The sequence below is a fragment of the Sinocyclocheilus grahami genome, unplaced genomic scaffold (genome assembly GCF_001515645.1).
Source record: "Sinocyclocheilus grahami isolate Dianchi unplaced genomic scaffold, SAMN03320097.WGS_v1.1 scaffold597.1, whole genome shotgun sequence".
In the NCBI taxonomy this organism is placed as follows: domain Eukaryota; kingdom Metazoa; phylum Chordata; class Actinopteri; order Cypriniformes; family Cyprinidae; genus Sinocyclocheilus; species Sinocyclocheilus grahami.
Genome location: NW_015505776.1, coordinates 494,576 through 510,997, shown reverse-complemented (window position 1 = coordinate 510,997; position 16,422 = coordinate 494,576). Strand labels below are relative to the sequence as shown.

The 16,422-nt window shown below is 36.6% G+C and overlaps 2 protein-coding genes across 2 annotated transcripts in view; one reads left to right on the top strand and one right to left on the bottom strand.

Annotated features, from left to right (window-relative positions):
* Positions 1-6,783, bottom strand: part of LOC107557288 (staphylococcal nuclease domain-containing protein 1) — a gene marked incomplete at its 3' end in the record, with an annotated part of 160,457 nt that extends 153,674 nt beyond the window's left edge. Inside the window, exon 1 of the mRNA XM_016240653.1 lies at positions 6,683-6,783. Within this exon, the coding sequence (XP_016096139.1) occupies positions 6,683-6,783 (101 nt within the window). The remainder of the gene's footprint in view (positions 1-6,682) is intronic.
* Positions 6,784-6,965: 182 nt separating this feature from the next.
* LOC107557287 (paired box protein Pax-6-like) lies at positions 6,966-11,835 on the top strand. Its single transcript, XM_016240652.1, has 6 exons — positions 6,966-6,998; positions 9,909-9,999; positions 10,850-10,966; positions 11,066-11,148; positions 11,301-11,373; positions 11,444-11,835. Exons 1-6 carry the CDS (start codon positions 6,966-6,968, stop codon positions 11,788-11,790), a joined length of 744 nt encoding a protein of 247 aa, XP_016096138.1. The 3' UTR covers positions 11,791-11,835.
* Positions 11,836-16,422: the final 4,587 nt, after the last annotated feature.

The following is a 16,422-nucleotide window of genomic DNA, read 5'->3' as shown; positions in this document are numbered from 1 at the left end:
AAAATTTTTTTTTTTTTTTTTTTTTTTTTTTAGAGGGGGAAAAAAAAATGTGGGTGGTGAAAGTCCATTAATTAAAGACCCAGTCTGACCAGTAACTCCATCAATGATGTATCAGCCCTTCCTTTAATGTCTTGGCTTGGACAACAAACAAATTATAGAATTAAATTATGAATTATGGGAGTTTTGATGGTGCGATGGCAGAGATTTAATATTAAAGCACATACAATAATTTAATTTTCTCACTGAAACTAGATGAAAAGACTCAAAGTGTCTTTTAGATATATATTAGATCTACTGTGGACGAGCACGCATTCTGAATTTATAATTAGTGTTTCTCTATATTAAGATTATTTTAATGGATTTGAGCTTTGAACTTTGCTGAAAAAACACCTATATGAGACATGGACACTCAATACCGTCACTCTGCATTCTGCACACCTTTGGGAAAGAACTAGCCCTTTCACAAATCCAGACTTTTGACATCACTTAAAGTCTGGTTAGCAATACATTCTGGCCACAAACTGATAGGAACGGTGTTGTTTTAGTATTAATTGCATAGTATTTATTAATATATATATTATTAATATATATTGAATTGGCTTTTATTTATATATTTTTAGGTTTCATTGTAATTAAGTTTCAGTAATTTGTTTTGTCATTTTATATATATATATATATATATATATATTTCTATTTCACTTTAATTTATTTTTATTTCAGTTTTAGAAATTTTAGTACTTCAACTTATTTCAATTAGTTGCAATGTTTATAATAACCTTTTTTTCCAATTTAAGTTGTCCATGTAATTTTTATATTTTAGCTTTATTTCAATTAATGCAAAAATATATTTTTTTACAGTTTTAGTTAACAAAAACAACACTAGATAATAACCACAGTTTTCTTTGATTTCATGCTCAATTTGAAATCAATAACATCTAAATGTGTTAATCTCAGTGGGCGGTTGTACAGTAACCACCATAAATAGTGGAAAAAGTGTGCGAGTATCTAGTGTAATAGCTTTGTGCTTGAAAACAAAACTCTGAACGCATTTTAAATATATGAAAGCCACTAACCCAGCACTTTTTAAAAATAACTGAATAGTTATTCATCTGATCATTTAAAACAGTCAACCTAATTCCTTTCAAACTATATTTTGTTTCCAGGTGGACTGATAAAAACCTATACACATCAATTCCCGGAAATTGCGTTACAGTCAAGCAATTTCATTGTACCCTTGTGAAAATGTCCAGTTTTACATGCAATATTCATCAGATGGTCAGTAAACAGACTGTGGGTGGCTCATGGGAGACTATAGGACACTGCCACGCCTAATGGACAAACACAAAGCTCACAATATTCAAACCAGCCATCTGGGTTCATCGTCTCACTTTTTCTGATATGCAAGATGACGAGACACAGGACAGATGTTAATACCCGACTCTTATTTAAAAACTCACTCATGTAGTAACAGGCAAGGCTGGTAAAGCAAAAGTCAAAGAAAAGTCACCTTCTGCCTATTAAATGACAAGCCCAACGCTCCAATTCTACAAGCCTTCATAAATTTTAACTACAGGAAATAAGGGGCTGCCAAATCTCAGCAGCCATCTTGAGTTGTCTTTGTCAAGTAAAATGTTATATTCCATCATCTTTTCAAAAGAGAGAGCGAGAGTGTGTCAGGGAGAGGAGAGGGTATCCTTCCCTGCTCGGCTGTGCTTAATTGAGAACTGGTGAGCAGAGCACGGCCCAGGTTTAAACTAGTGGTCGACCGATATATCGCCAAGGCCGATATATCGGCCGATATATGCCATTTTTCAAATATCGGCATCGGCTGATAAGTTTTTCTGTTTGGCCGATGTTTTCGAGGCGGGACTTTTATTTTAACGGCGCCGAGAACGCAGTGCTCACATTCTCCCTCTTGTTCTCTGTTGTCATTCAGTTCTGTCTTAATACAGATAGAAGTCTATCTAATAATCAGATAGAACTGTTGAACAAAGGAATTAAAATGTATACAAAAAAGTATTATAACGATTGCTTTAATATTATTAAAGGCAAACATTATAATACTTTCTCGTTTGCCGTCAGCATTCCGCAAATACGCATTTATATAATTTAAACAAATCTTTGAATGACTAATGAACATTTAATTTCACAAACCTTGCAGACTTAGTCGAATCTAGTTGAGATCTTGTGAAGTGTGCATGTGACCTGCATTATCGCGTGTTCTGTGACAATCGGTGCTATGGTCCATGCGAATTGAATACGGACAGGAGGAGAGTTCAGCTTCACTGGAGACGCGTGATCGACAAACTTTAAACTTGTGACTGATTTCAAATTATGCTGCGCTTTATGCATTTGCCCACTGTCATATTCATGTCATTTTCACTGTGTGCTGTATGGAAAATGAGTGTTACCTTGGCTTTATTTGAAAAAATATGATTCCCAATGCACACAAACTTCCCAGAAAACTGAATGCCCTGTTGGTTACAGTGTTTACTTCCTTTTTAATTATATTTTAATTAAATATTTATTTGTGAAAAATGCTTTGTCTTCTAGAGCAGTGTTTCCCAACCGGGGTGCCGCTCTATGCGTGTGCGCTCCGTCAGTCGCTCCACTCGTATACCGTTCATGCTCAGCGAACAGCAAAGTCCACTCAAAAATTGAGCCGACAGGAAACATCTATGTAGTACAGTATTGTTTCTGTCTGCAATAGCCCTACTGTGTTGTAACATGGTGTGGTATATGGACAACTCTGGTAACGGTACCCTCTCATTCATTGATCTGCTAACCGCTATGTTATACTCACGTGTCCTCTGATAATAATAGCTTTCTAGGACTAAACATTATTTGGGTAATTGGTAAAAAAATTAATGTTAAATATCTTAACCCTACTGTTAGACCTACCTGAAAAACGAAGCAGCAATTTATTTCATTCGAAGGCCTGTCGTTATTTTTTATTTGTGCTATCATTCATTTCTTTATTTGTTCTTATTTTACTACTGACTGCTTAGTTGTCATTTTTTATTGAATTCAAAGTTTGAAATCAAGCTATCTCGTGCTACTGCACCAAAATTACCTCACTGTAAAATGTAAAAAAAAAAACACTGAGTGAGCAAAAATTTGTGAGATAGCTATTATAATGGTAATTAAATAATGTTTACATATGTATAAAATCCTACATTAAAATGTCATATAAATTGGTCTCTTCAATAGAAATTAGCCTACTGATTGCCACAATTGATGGACAAAATTTTTTAATAATATTACAAATATCTGTATGACATTATATTCTGCAGTTCTTCCCTGTTGTACCGAATATCTATACTTTTCAAATTATCATATCGAAGTTAGAAATTCAAATATTGTGACAAAATTAATTTTGTAGGGTGCAACAAGTTTTCCAAAAATTTCCAAAGGGTGCCGCGACTAAAAAAAGGTTGGGAAACACTGTTCTAGAGTATAAGTATGTTTATTTTACACGTTTATTTTTTTAATGATTTCAAATTTCTTAAATATTAATTAAAATAAATGAAATTATATCGGCCATCAGCCACCCTGCTTTCCAAGATATCGGCATCGGTATCGGCTGTCAAAAAACCCATATTGGTCGACCACTAGTTTAAACACGACTCCTTTGGAGATTATGATAGTCGATCCAGTGGGCTGTGATGGGCCACAGCAGGCCTGGCTAATGAGAAGGCTGTTCAGGGGCTGTAGAGAGAACAGTGGGTCTAACACCACCGTCTCCTGTGGGGAAAATGAGCCTAAAGCAAACCGATTCCACTGGCAATTGTTCAGGGCCATTTCACAGAGTGGCCCGCATACGCATCATTAAGTTCCAAAAGCTTAGGACAATATTACATCGCTTCTAGCCAGAGGGAGAAGGGCGGATAGAAAAGACGTGTAATGAGCAGATGTGACCAGAAGAGGGAGTGAGAGATCAAAACGTAGAAATATGAAAAGCAATAATGTCTGATAAAGCCCTAGAGCAGTGGTCACCAACGTGGTGCCCGTGGGCACCTGGTAGCCCGCATGGAGTCTCTGAGTCGCCCGCCAAGCACGTCCTATAAATAGCCAAAATTAGCATCGGGCGATAAATGATATCATATCGAGATTGATCAAATTTATGTTAATAATGATGATAAGCTCTGGACATTTTTACTTAATATGGATTAATCACAACAGAAATAATTGTTACAGCAACCAGTCAGTGCATGTTGCTAATAAGTCTGCATGTCCTGTGTGTCTCTGAATGCGTGTAGTAGTTTCATCTGATACGCAAACTCAAACACACTTCACTCGCGGTGTTTTCAGCGTCTGCGTCCCAATATATGAGGACACGAACACATGCATCTTCAGAGCTGCTCTGAGAGTCACTTCACCAGCTTTATGCAGTGTCATTTGAGAAAAAATACCGTCAAATACACGCTGAAACTGAAACTAAAACTAAAACTGAAAGACCTTCACGACGAACCGTCAAAATAAAAGTCCGGTTTAACGTGAAATTATATGACTGAATAGATTACTACTGTATACTACAATGCAATTCTCAAAGTAATAATAATATTATTATTTTTAAGGAATATCATACAACCAAGTTATATTTGTATTATTATTAATTTATACAGTTCTGTCAAACGGCAAATTTCAACATTACTGATAAAAGAAAGTAATACTGAATTAAGTGTTAAACTTATTATTAATGTTTATAGTCATTTGTTAGTGAGTTCCCAGAATATGCACTACAAGACATAGAAATACAAATATAAACACATACACTGGCCTGAGTTGGATTTTTTTATATTTAAGTATGATGTGCACATACCTTTCGTTCAAAAGTTTGGGGTCTGTAAGATTTTTTCAAAATCTTTTTAGTCTCTTATGCTCACGAAAGCTGCACTTATTTGATTAACCCCTTAACTGTCACCGTCCCGTATACATTTAACAAGGAGTTGAACAAGACTGGGAAGTACTCTGTTCATTTTAAACAGTGTAATTTAATGTTTAGGCAAAATCAAAGCTATAATAACTTACAATGGGAACCACTTTATTCAAGTGAAGTTTTATAAGGGGGATATATTAGCCCCATGGAACTGACTATATTTAGTTTACGTAAAGTATTCAACTGAACTTAAATTCTTAATTATGAATTCTACCAATAAAATCAATATAAAAAGTCAAATTCATAAGGTATCCCCTTCAAACCAGTGAAAAGAGGGTTTTGTCATTATGTTTAACTGTTTTTTATTGTTTTGGCTAATAAGTTAGCATGGTTTTAATGTAGTAACATTGATAGTATTTTGGCGGAACAGGATAGACTTTAATTGAGCGTTTCATCATCATAAAGAAAGGCTGTAACAATAACAAGTGAAAGTTAAAATAAAAAAATAATATGACTCATAATCAAGTTTAATAAAGCCTGTCCCGGTTTGTTTTCATGGAGCGTTTACTTCCAGGCTCTCTCGCGTTACTGAGTTTCTCCATGGACAGTTCTTGGTTGGCTAAAGACCTACGTGTCAATTTCTCATATCTGCTCCCCTTTCATTCACCAGAGCAGACAAAGTAAACAGTTCAAAACTGCGGCGCCTTGCCTGGTTAGGGGGCCCGAGGAAGCTGGCCGCTCATCGAGTCTTACAGCAACACAGAAACACGAGCCCCAGCACAAAACCTGAGGTTTATTCATTACACTTTTTGGTGTGAAAGGGCTTTTATAGTTGCTATAAATAGAACTATTAAAAACAATCAACCCCTGCTTATATTTAAAAAGTAACGCGAAAGTAACGCAAAAGTAATATAACGCATTACTTTCCATAAAAAGTAACTAAGTAACGTGATTCGTTACTTTTTTTAGAGAGTAACGCAATATTGTAATGCATTACTTTTAAAAGTAACTTTCCCCAACACTGACTATGAATGTGTAAAAATGACTTTTTACCGCAAGGAATTAACAGTCTCACACACACTTGCATACTAATAAACCAAGCTTAGCAGGATGTGTGTGTGGGGGGGGGACAGAGCTGATTTGTTGTCATTTGGAAAAACACTTTGCAGGCCTTAAACGCTTTTAATCGAATCGATTGAGCAAAAGAATGATTCAATAAACACTCTTGTAACGCACCTGACCGCATCAGAGAATGAATCTTCTGGTGAACCGATTCAAAAGTTTCGAGTCACTAGATTGAATTGATATCCCCCCAAGACGTTTAACCGCAAATTCAACCCGCAATTCTGTGGTTTGCCCTAGCTTTTTGGTTTAAATCAGTGTAGAACAAACTCTAGAACTGTTTAAAAAGCTCAGCTTTGATAGAAGAGAGGGTTTAACAAACTATCCGCGTTTGTTATGAAAAGTGTGCCTCTTTACAAATATTGAGTTGTAGCTGCAAGATATTTAGACTTAGCGACTGGTATATAATAATGTTTGGCATCATTTACAACAGCAAAATGAAAGATGTCAAAAGTGTAAGGAAACTTTGACTATAATGTTGCATAACTGGTCATCTGGAAGACCGCTCAACTTCTCTCAATCTCTGCTGCTCATGAAAACAACGGAAAGACTAGCCAAAAGTCAAAAGAGCTAAATGAAAAGCAATAAGCTGCAGAATGCATGCCTGACTTTAAAAAAATATATGAACTTTTGAAGTCTTAGCAATCACTAGTGAGTTAGCCAGCACCCCCAGACCAATACTTGTGTCCCTTGTGCTCTCCTACCATCTTCACTATTCCCCTCTGCAGCTGCGGAGCTGAAGCTGGGTTGGACTGAACTTGTGCCGCTACTGCAGATGCCATGTCCGCTGGGCTGAATGAGTATTCCGTTAGGGAGGGAAGAGAGAGAGAGAGAGAGGTAAAGGAACCGGGAGAGTCCTACGAGACGCCTCTACTGTGAGCCGAGGAAGGGAAGAGAGACTGAGCAGCACGACTGATCACGCTTTGCTTAACCGGAAGCACAGCGTGAGGATGTACACGTCGAAATGTTGCACTTCCTCGGTCACCGCGTCACACTCGTGCGCTGAATGAGGCGATTTGGTTGTGTGACGTTAGAGTGCGAGTGATGACATCCGGTGAGTGGGGAGGTGCGACACGTCAGCACAGATTTGAAAAAACACACCCCCTTAAATGTTTAAAGGGGTCATGTGATGCGATTTCAAGTTTTCCTTTCTCTTTGGAGTGTTACAAGCTGATAAGATCCCTGAAGTTGCAAAGACTAAAGTTTCAAAACCAAAGAGATATTCTTTATCAAAGTTAAGACTCTGCCACGCCCCCCTAAAACGGCTGGTTCTAACATGCCCCCACATATCTACCTCACTATGTGGAACATGATGTGCATGCAAAGAAAGAAGGCGTGGTTTCAGTAACCGCAGTTAGTGTTGAAGCAGCCATGTCAGGGAGACGCTGTGTGTTTCTAGGCGAAAGCAAAGCACTTTATTTGGCCTTCTGAAAGTAGATGCATTAAGATGACTTACAACAGAACAGCACTGCATTTTATGGACGACCGTTTCGTGAACCTAGGAGAGGAGTTCTGACTTTGCTATGAATGAATTTCAATTAATTTGGTTTCTTTTTCTGACTTGGCTACTGTTTCATTCATACTTATTTTCTATATATTACTTGGCGCCGACTTTGAATAAGCATATGTACACTAAAGATATAGGCCTAGATATGACAGGAGATATAAATTTGGAGGCCCAAACCTGCAGAAATGAAATTAAGTTAAATGTAAAAATAAATAAATAAGTGTAATTTGAATTAAATTTATCCCTGAATGTATGTTTGTGTTCCTTCTTTAACCTTTATTTATTATTCGCTGCATTTCTTTTAACTTTATAATTTAATCTTTTATTTTTTTTAATTTTTTTATCTATCTATCTATCTACAGTATCTATCTATACTTTTCTGTGTTCAACATGAAAATGAGACAGACGTATCTCCAATGCATCACTGGTTGTGAGCGCACGTAAAGAAGCGTCAGATCTTTATGCCTAGAATATATGAAAGATATTGTACCCACTTCGGTTTGTAAATTGAAATTATCCAATTTAAAAAAAAATCACAATAGTCACTATTGACACTATTAACTGTAAGTGCCTTAAACATAAAACCCTTGTAATCCTTATTTTGATAAGTATTTTCAATCCATAAAACATGTCAAAAAATGCATGATTTGTTCATTTAAATGTGTAATTTAATTTACAGGTCTCCCGCATAAAATATAATTTATTATTATTATTATTATTATTATGAGACGTTGAGACATTTAAGTGTTGCATTGATTCATTGTAATTTGGATTTTGAAATTCGATTATTTTTTACAAATTAAAAATTAAAAAACAAAAAACATACAAGCAATAATGTATACTATCAAGTCACACAATTGCGTCTTTAAAGGACCGCTCTGTCGCACCTGTTACACTGTAAACTGGCCTGTCAATCATCTTGTCACAGTTAACATCCTCCACATTTCATTTAATTTAACTTCCTACCGTACTGGAGAGAAAAGAAGTAGCACATTGATCTGCCAGTCTCGGGTCTTTCATGCCGAGAACTCTTCTCATATTTTCTGCATAGTGATGCATTTAAAAGTTTACGACCAAATGGATGTTCATAAAAGTTCGCATTACTGTTGCAGATTAAATATAACACGGATAACAATAAATAAATATTTTTTAGCAGGTTAAATGTTGATTATTAGTAACTCAAAAGTTTATTTTACAATAAGACCTTACAGTAGGCATAGGGCTTATTTTTATCTAATAAAATTCATGAAAGGGATTTTCATATTATATGAACTGGAAGTCAAATTGGACATTTTTTTACTCACGCCCACAACCGTACAATTATAATTCACCCTTTTGATTGTCAATTTACTTGATTAATAAAAGGACCAGGCCGCAGCTTATGTTATAAGAGAGCTATTGAAACATTAGCCGTTCATTGTCCATTGAAATACTCGGATCAAGGCGCGCACAATAACCTAATCACATCATTCCCTTCACATAAGCCTGCAAAAAAAAACTCTTACTCTTACAATGCTGGATACATGAGTAACCAAGAGCTTTGGATATGATATGGTATGGTTCAAGTTTTTGAACAATTATGTAATTCACTTACACATTTGGGGAGGAAATGTAAGAGATTCGATCTTTATCTGCAATCTTGCTCTGGCACAGAAACGCACTTTCTTATTTGTAAGACACCCATGAGCTTTGGTGCGAACTAAAAGCCATCGAGAGTCTGTATTTACTTTCTTCCTATGTGGACAGTACGTCATCTTGATAAGGGCACTGTGTTATATATAAGAAGTCACGCGCGGGGGCATTGAGTGGGGGCCACACGCAGGGACGCATCTCCTTCAAGAAGAATAAGACCATCTCCGCTGCAAGAAGAGGGTCACCCGGCTTTTAACTCATTCGTTTTGCAAAGTGTTTTTTCTCGCATTAGATTTCAGGATCATTTAATACATTAAATGTTTGCTAAAATATAATTTTTTTTTGCAAGGCCCCCAGCCAGGTGCCCGTTGGGGATGTGCGGCGCAAATTCTGATCAGGGAAACGAAGGTTGGCAATTGATCATTACAGTTCTTCCAAAGATTTTCAACCCACAATTGCTAAAGTTAGACTTTTACTGATTAATACATTGAGATGAAACTGAAAACTATTTTTATATGGCATATGTGATATTTATATAGCCTACATTTGTATAACCCATTCACTGCTGAGGATTTGCTGGTGAGCAAGTGATGTAATGCTCAATTTCTCCAAATCTGTTCTGATGAAGAAGAACATTTTAAGCAAATTTTCATTTTTGGGTAAACTATTCCTTTAAATGCACAAGTCTAGCCTATAAAACTTGAACACTGCTGCTCTTATTGATCAGGAAAAATGATTGTATGACTCATGAATAATTGATGTCATCAGGTGTCTTCCATAAACCGGATTCTTAAGAAGATTCATCTAGATGTGGACATGGTGGGCAGTTCATATCCAAATGTAAAACGCAGTTACACAGGTAATCTGTTTCATTCAAAATTCAAATGCGATAGAGTGAATACAGCTGAAGCGTGGCATGTTCTGATCATTAATCACTGTAAATGGTTTCTGTGTTACGGGGGCAGTGAGTGGGCCTGATATACCATTCAAAAGTTTGTGGTCATTAAGATGTTTTAATATTGTTTTAAAAGAGATGCTCACCAGGGCTGCATCTAGGCCTATTTGATAAAAAAAATTAAAATAAAATAAACAAATACAGTGAAAATATTATGAAATAATATTACAATTTAAAATAACAATTTTCTATTTGAATATATTTTTAAATATAATTGATTCCTAATAAATAAAGCTGAATTTTCAGCATCATTACGCCAGTCTTTAGTGTCACAGGATCCTTCAGATATCATTCTAATTTGCTGATTTAGTGCTTGTTGTGCTGCATAATTGCTTTGAAGAAACTGTGATACATTTTTTTTTCAAGATTCTTTGATGAATAGAAAGTTCAAATGAACAGCATTTATTTGAAGTAGAAATATTTTGTAACATCATAAATGCCTTTACTGTCACTTTTGACTAATTTAAAGCATCCTTTCTGAATAAAAGTATACATTTCTTAAAAAGATCCTACTGATCTAAAACAGTTGAATAATAGTGTATTAAATACAATTCTAGATGATACTTTTATGATAAATACAAAAAGAAGGCTTTACTGTTTTACTTACACAAGTCTAGCATAAAGTTGCTTATGTTTAGAAGAGTAATGAAAAAGATGATTTAAGTGTAAATGTCCTACCTGTGTTCATCCTACTTAAAGGTCTTGAATCAAATATGTATACTAACCTTCCCTCTTTCACTTCCGGTCACCCTAGAGGAACAAGAGGAACAAGCTCAGACAAATCAGCAACAACTGAACACGAATCTGCGAAGCACCTGTCATCGCAGCAGAACAGCTTTCACCACAGATCAGTGCGAGAGGTTAGAGAAAGGTGATCACTTTAATCTCTCACTATCTGTTCACAGTCATCCGTGTGCTGTTATACTGAGCTACTTTATAACGTCTCCCCTTCTGATTTCTGGCTATTCAGAGTTCATCCGTGGGCTTTATCCAGACCTGCTTACCAGAGAAAAGCTGTCTGAGGAGACAAACCTTCCACAGAACACTATAAAGGCAATTCAGCTTCAAAATTTAAGCTAACAAATGCTTTTGTTCCTTAAACGTAATAATCTGTCATATGAAAAAGAGGCTTCCAGAGTTGGCATGCATATATTTAAAGGGGCTTGTGTTAGATGTTTGACCTGATCTTGATCTTCCATCTGAAGGTTTGGTTCTCCAATCGCAGAGCGAGGATGAGGAGGGAACAAAATGAAGAACAAAGTGACTGTGGATCACTGGGTATGTGCTGATGTCTTGTTTTAATTGTAGAATTGCATAGTCTGTATTATAAATGGTGTCTCTTTCTCAGGTGTAACTAGGCCGGGGTTTCTGGGAAGCAGGAATGCTTTGATTTCGTTGTCAGCAACATCTGGCAGCTCATTGGACGGTTACATGGCTCATCACTCACAATCCGCTTTTCCACTGACCCATCACAGAGACAAGAGCACTTTCCCATTGGCTCATTTGAATTTAAATGCAGCGTCAACATGTCAATTGGATCACACAGAGAGTTTGATGCCACCATGCAAACATGGTAATGAGGAATCAGTTTACCGATTTGTTCCCTTTATCACAGATGAAAGGATCTTAATGGCTGATCATTCACAGTGGGCTTCTCATCAAACTCTGATTGGACAGAATGTTTCAATGTTTTGAATTCCAAAATAGAACATTCATGAACATTGATGTTGTGGACAGTAGAGGGCAGCAAAGGAAAGAAATAGTGGCGCTTGTTGTGGAAATTAATTTTTTTTTAATTTTTTGGACAAAATATTGGGTTTGTTTCTTGCTAAATGAACAAGGTTATTTAAAAACATGTATTTGATATTTTGGTTGTATGATTTAAGTGAAAGAAATGGTTTAAAAATTAAATGGACCAGCAACTTAAAGATTGTCTGATTCCATTCAAATTAAAAATGATTTTTCAAATCAATGGAAATATATAATAAACAGCTAAGAACAAACAAAACATACACTGAAAAAACATCACGTTTTTAATGAGTCTTTGTTTTTCTCCAGTAAAATAATAAAAAATTCTTAAAATGACATGAATTAAAAGAAGCAACTCAAAATATTTTAAAACTCGTTTTTTTATAATGTATTTATACAAGGTTTATGAATATTAATTTAAGACCTTTTTTAAGACCAATATGTTCAAGTTCAGTTTATTTATTGAGCACATTTAAAAAGTGCTACAAGAAAAGATCAAATAAAAACATGAAATTTTTTTTTTTTATTGAGCACATTTAAAAAGTGCTACAAGAAAATATCAAATAAAAACATAAAACAAATGTTGAGTACACTAATTTAAGGATGTTTAGATATTTTAACTGGAAAGCACGAAAAATATTGAGGAAGATTTTCATTTTTTGCACTGAACGCAACATTTAATGCAATGACTTTATTTAAGACTTTAGGCTCAGATTTAAGAATTGTTAAGGCCTTAATTTGTGGAAGGACAAATTAAGACTTTTTAAGACCTGCAGAAAACCTAAATATAATACATTTTTATAATTTTTACGCTGTAATTTTGCAGTGTAGAAACACAGGGATTAAAGTTCCATCGCTACGACGGATTTCTGTCAGTTCATAAAGACACTCACTTGCGTCATTCCTGAATGAATGAGCCGTTGGAACGAATCAATTGAATGAATGATTTAGTGATAAAATCAGTGACTTGCCGCCACCTGCTGGCGGATTTAGTTTCATTTTTAGCGTATAATTTCAGTTATTTAAATCATATTTCTGTATTCAAAATTGTATATTTAAAACGATAATCTCCACATGAATTAATGAATTTAATTGCACTCATGCTACCTCGGAGCCGATTATCATGATTACCAGAGGTGGCATGAAGTGCAATTAAATTAATAAATTCATGTGGAGATTAATGTTTTAAATATACAATTTTGAATACAGAAATATGATTTAAATAACAGAAATTATACGCTAAAAATTAAACTAAATCCGCCAGCAGGTGGCGGCAAGTCACTGATTTTATCACTGAATCATTCATTCAATTGATTTGTTCGAACGGCTGAATCATTCAGGAGTGAAGCAAGTGAGTGTCTTTATGAACTGACGGAAATCCGTCGTAGCGACGGAACTTTAATCCCTAAGAAACATGTCAGGGCCCCTTCATTCTACATTTAGCAGCAAAAGCAATTTAGCTTGAGAAATTAGGAAATAGGTGTTTTTTTAGAAAAATACACAACAAAAACAAAAGTCCTAGTGGACAGCTTGCAGTACATGCGCCAAGAGCCCTGCTATTCAGTTTTCCTTGGCGGTCTCTACCTTTGAGGCCACTGGCACTAGTACCTGCACTTACTTACATAAAAACTTAGTACTATAGTATGCACTCTCTCTTTCTCTCTATCTTTCTCAGACCACCTCTGTCAGTTCATCTGGTAAGAAATCTCTCCTGTGAGCATTGGCCTAAACTCACATACTTCTACACGGTGAATGAACAAGATCAACACTTGGACACAAACCAGAATGCTTCAAGCACTAGCAGGGAGTCTGGACAACACTGACAAACATGCAGAGGTCAAACTCACAGGCCTTTTTCTAATATGAATGCAATGAATCAAAATAGGTTTGTGTTTATTTTCAACATTAGGAAGATCAAACACATAAACCCTTAGGGAAAACCTCTGTGTTTTACTGTACATCGGAGTCCTATAGAAGATCAGACGCCTTGTGTCTGTTCCAGTGGTTTTCAACTCTTGTCCTCTGGGACCCCACAACAACATAATTTGTTCCAGCCTTGAACTAACACATCTGATTCAACAATAATCAGCCGCCGCTGGATTAATTGAATCAGGTGTATTAGTTTAACCTTGCATGGCGGCGAAAATCCATCATGGAGCTGGAGCTGAAACAGCTTATTCATGAAAGCTCTCCTGACTCTCATCCATGATTGCTTCAACATACTGTCTGCCTGCTCCCGTCTGACTGCTTTATGAATTCAGTTTGCTTTTTAACAGTTTGAACTTTGACCTTCGACCCCTGCTGATTTAAAGGGTCATGAAACCCCAAATGACTTTTTCTGAGATTTTAGCAGAGGTGTTTGTGTTGCACATCATAGAAGACAATGTTAGCATCCGATAATTGTAACTGTTGGAGAAAACTGGTTAATTTGAAGCTTTGCGCGGTTTTCATCTTCCGGGTTTAAAATCGACATCGTGTTGACGTCACAGTCTGTGACGTGGCAAAGGACTATAGGCTTGTTTGAGATGAGCAAAATCTGCGCAGAACCGATCACCGGTGATCACCACGAGATGCGTGCCGGTTAGAAATATGTCCGAGTTACGTCCGACTTGCTCTGATGTCATGCTGACGTGTGCCAAAAAACTCTGGCGATGGCGAAGCGGCTGTGTCGGATTGTGCAGTCGAGCGCAGTTGTTCTCCACCGACTGCGCTGATCAAAAGCATGATGGGAAACGACTGACTGACGACACAGCTTAATGCTCATTGGTTCAGACAACCTAGATGCTGCGTTCTCTTCTAATATATTTTATTTCTTTATCTGGTTTCATGTGATTTAAGTATTTCAGTTATGCATGAATATTCCCAAACACTATGACAAGTGCGATCTCTGTGTGAGATATGTGATTGTTGTCATATTGCTATACAAATCTAAAATACATGTTTGTTTTAAAGTAAAAATGAGTGATAAATACGCCTTTCGTATGAAATGAAATAGCAAGCACTTTGAGTGTCTTGTTCATCATATTTATTTTTATATAAAGGCAACAGAACTGAAATTATATCATGGTAATCAGCAGAACAGCACATGAGTGAGAATAACGCGATATACCTCACTGCAGCCGTCTACTCTCGCCTACATTTCAGGCGAGGCCAGACACATCTCAAACAAGCCTTAATAGTACATCGATGACGCTATTAAATTATTCATGAGACTGCGTGTTCTTACCCTATGAGAAGACGCTTCGCTTAATTATTCACAACAGCATGTGTTGATTTGCTATGACAAACGCTTCAGTCTGTGAGATGACATCGGCACATTAACTGAGAGAATCGTTCATGGATCAAAGAGTAACAAGAGTTCGGCACAAACTCGATTAATTCACTTAGTGAGTGTAACCGTGTTTACAGCTCCTTGACACAATCCGTCAAAAGGCTTATATAAACACCGCTAAATAAGCCTTACAAGTTATCAGAGGTGCAACAGCGCGTTCATATATCAATGGAGAGTGCAAATGGCTGTGATTTATTTGTGTTTTCAACTCGATGGGAGCGAAATGAAACTGTCTGAACCCGAAGCTGTGTGTTGTCTGTCTCCTCTCTTCCCTCTCCACTATTTTTATTGTTTTTTTTTTAGCGTTTTTTAAAAAATGTGGTGAGAACTAACCAGTGCTGAAACGGGGTTTCATGACCCTTTAATTTTCCTGAAGGAAACAGGAAACTATTGGTTTAGTTCTGCGTGTCATTTTTTCCTCACACGTCCTTTTGCAAAGGCCATAGAGGAGGTTGTATTCATCAGCTATGGTTTGCCTGAACACAACCTGCTGAAAGCAAACCGACACACACACACACACACACACACACACACACACACACTCTCTCTCTCTCAAATCTGCGCAGAACCGATCACCGGTGATCACCACGAGATGCGTGCCGGTTAGAAATATGTCCGAGTTACGTCCGACTTGCTCTGATGTCATGCTGACGTGTGCCAAAAAACTCTGGCGATGGCGAAGCGGCTGTGTCGGATTGTGCAGTCGAGCGCAGTTGTTCTCCACCGACTGCGCTGATCAAAAGCATGATGGGAAACGACTGACTGACGACACAGCTTAATGCTCATTGGTTCAGACAACCTAGATGCTGCGTTCTCTTCTAATATATTTTATTTCTTTATCTGGTTTCATGTGATTTAAGTATTTCAGTTATGCATGAATATTCCCAAACACTATGACAAGTGCGATCTCTGTGTGAGATATGTGATTGTTGTCATATTGCTATACAAATCTAAAATACATGTTTGTTTTAAAGTAAAAATGAGTGATAAATACGCCTTTCGTATGAAATGAAATAGCAAGCACTTTGAGTGTCTTGTTCATCATATTTATTTTTATATAAAGGCAACAGAACTGAAATTATATCATGGTAATCAGCAGAACAGCACATGAGTGAGAATAACGCGATATACCTCACTGCAGCCGTCTACTCTCGCCTACATTTCAGGCGAGGCCAGACACATCTCAAACAAGCCTTAATAGTACATCGATGACGCTATTAAATTATTCATGAGACTGCGTGTTCTTA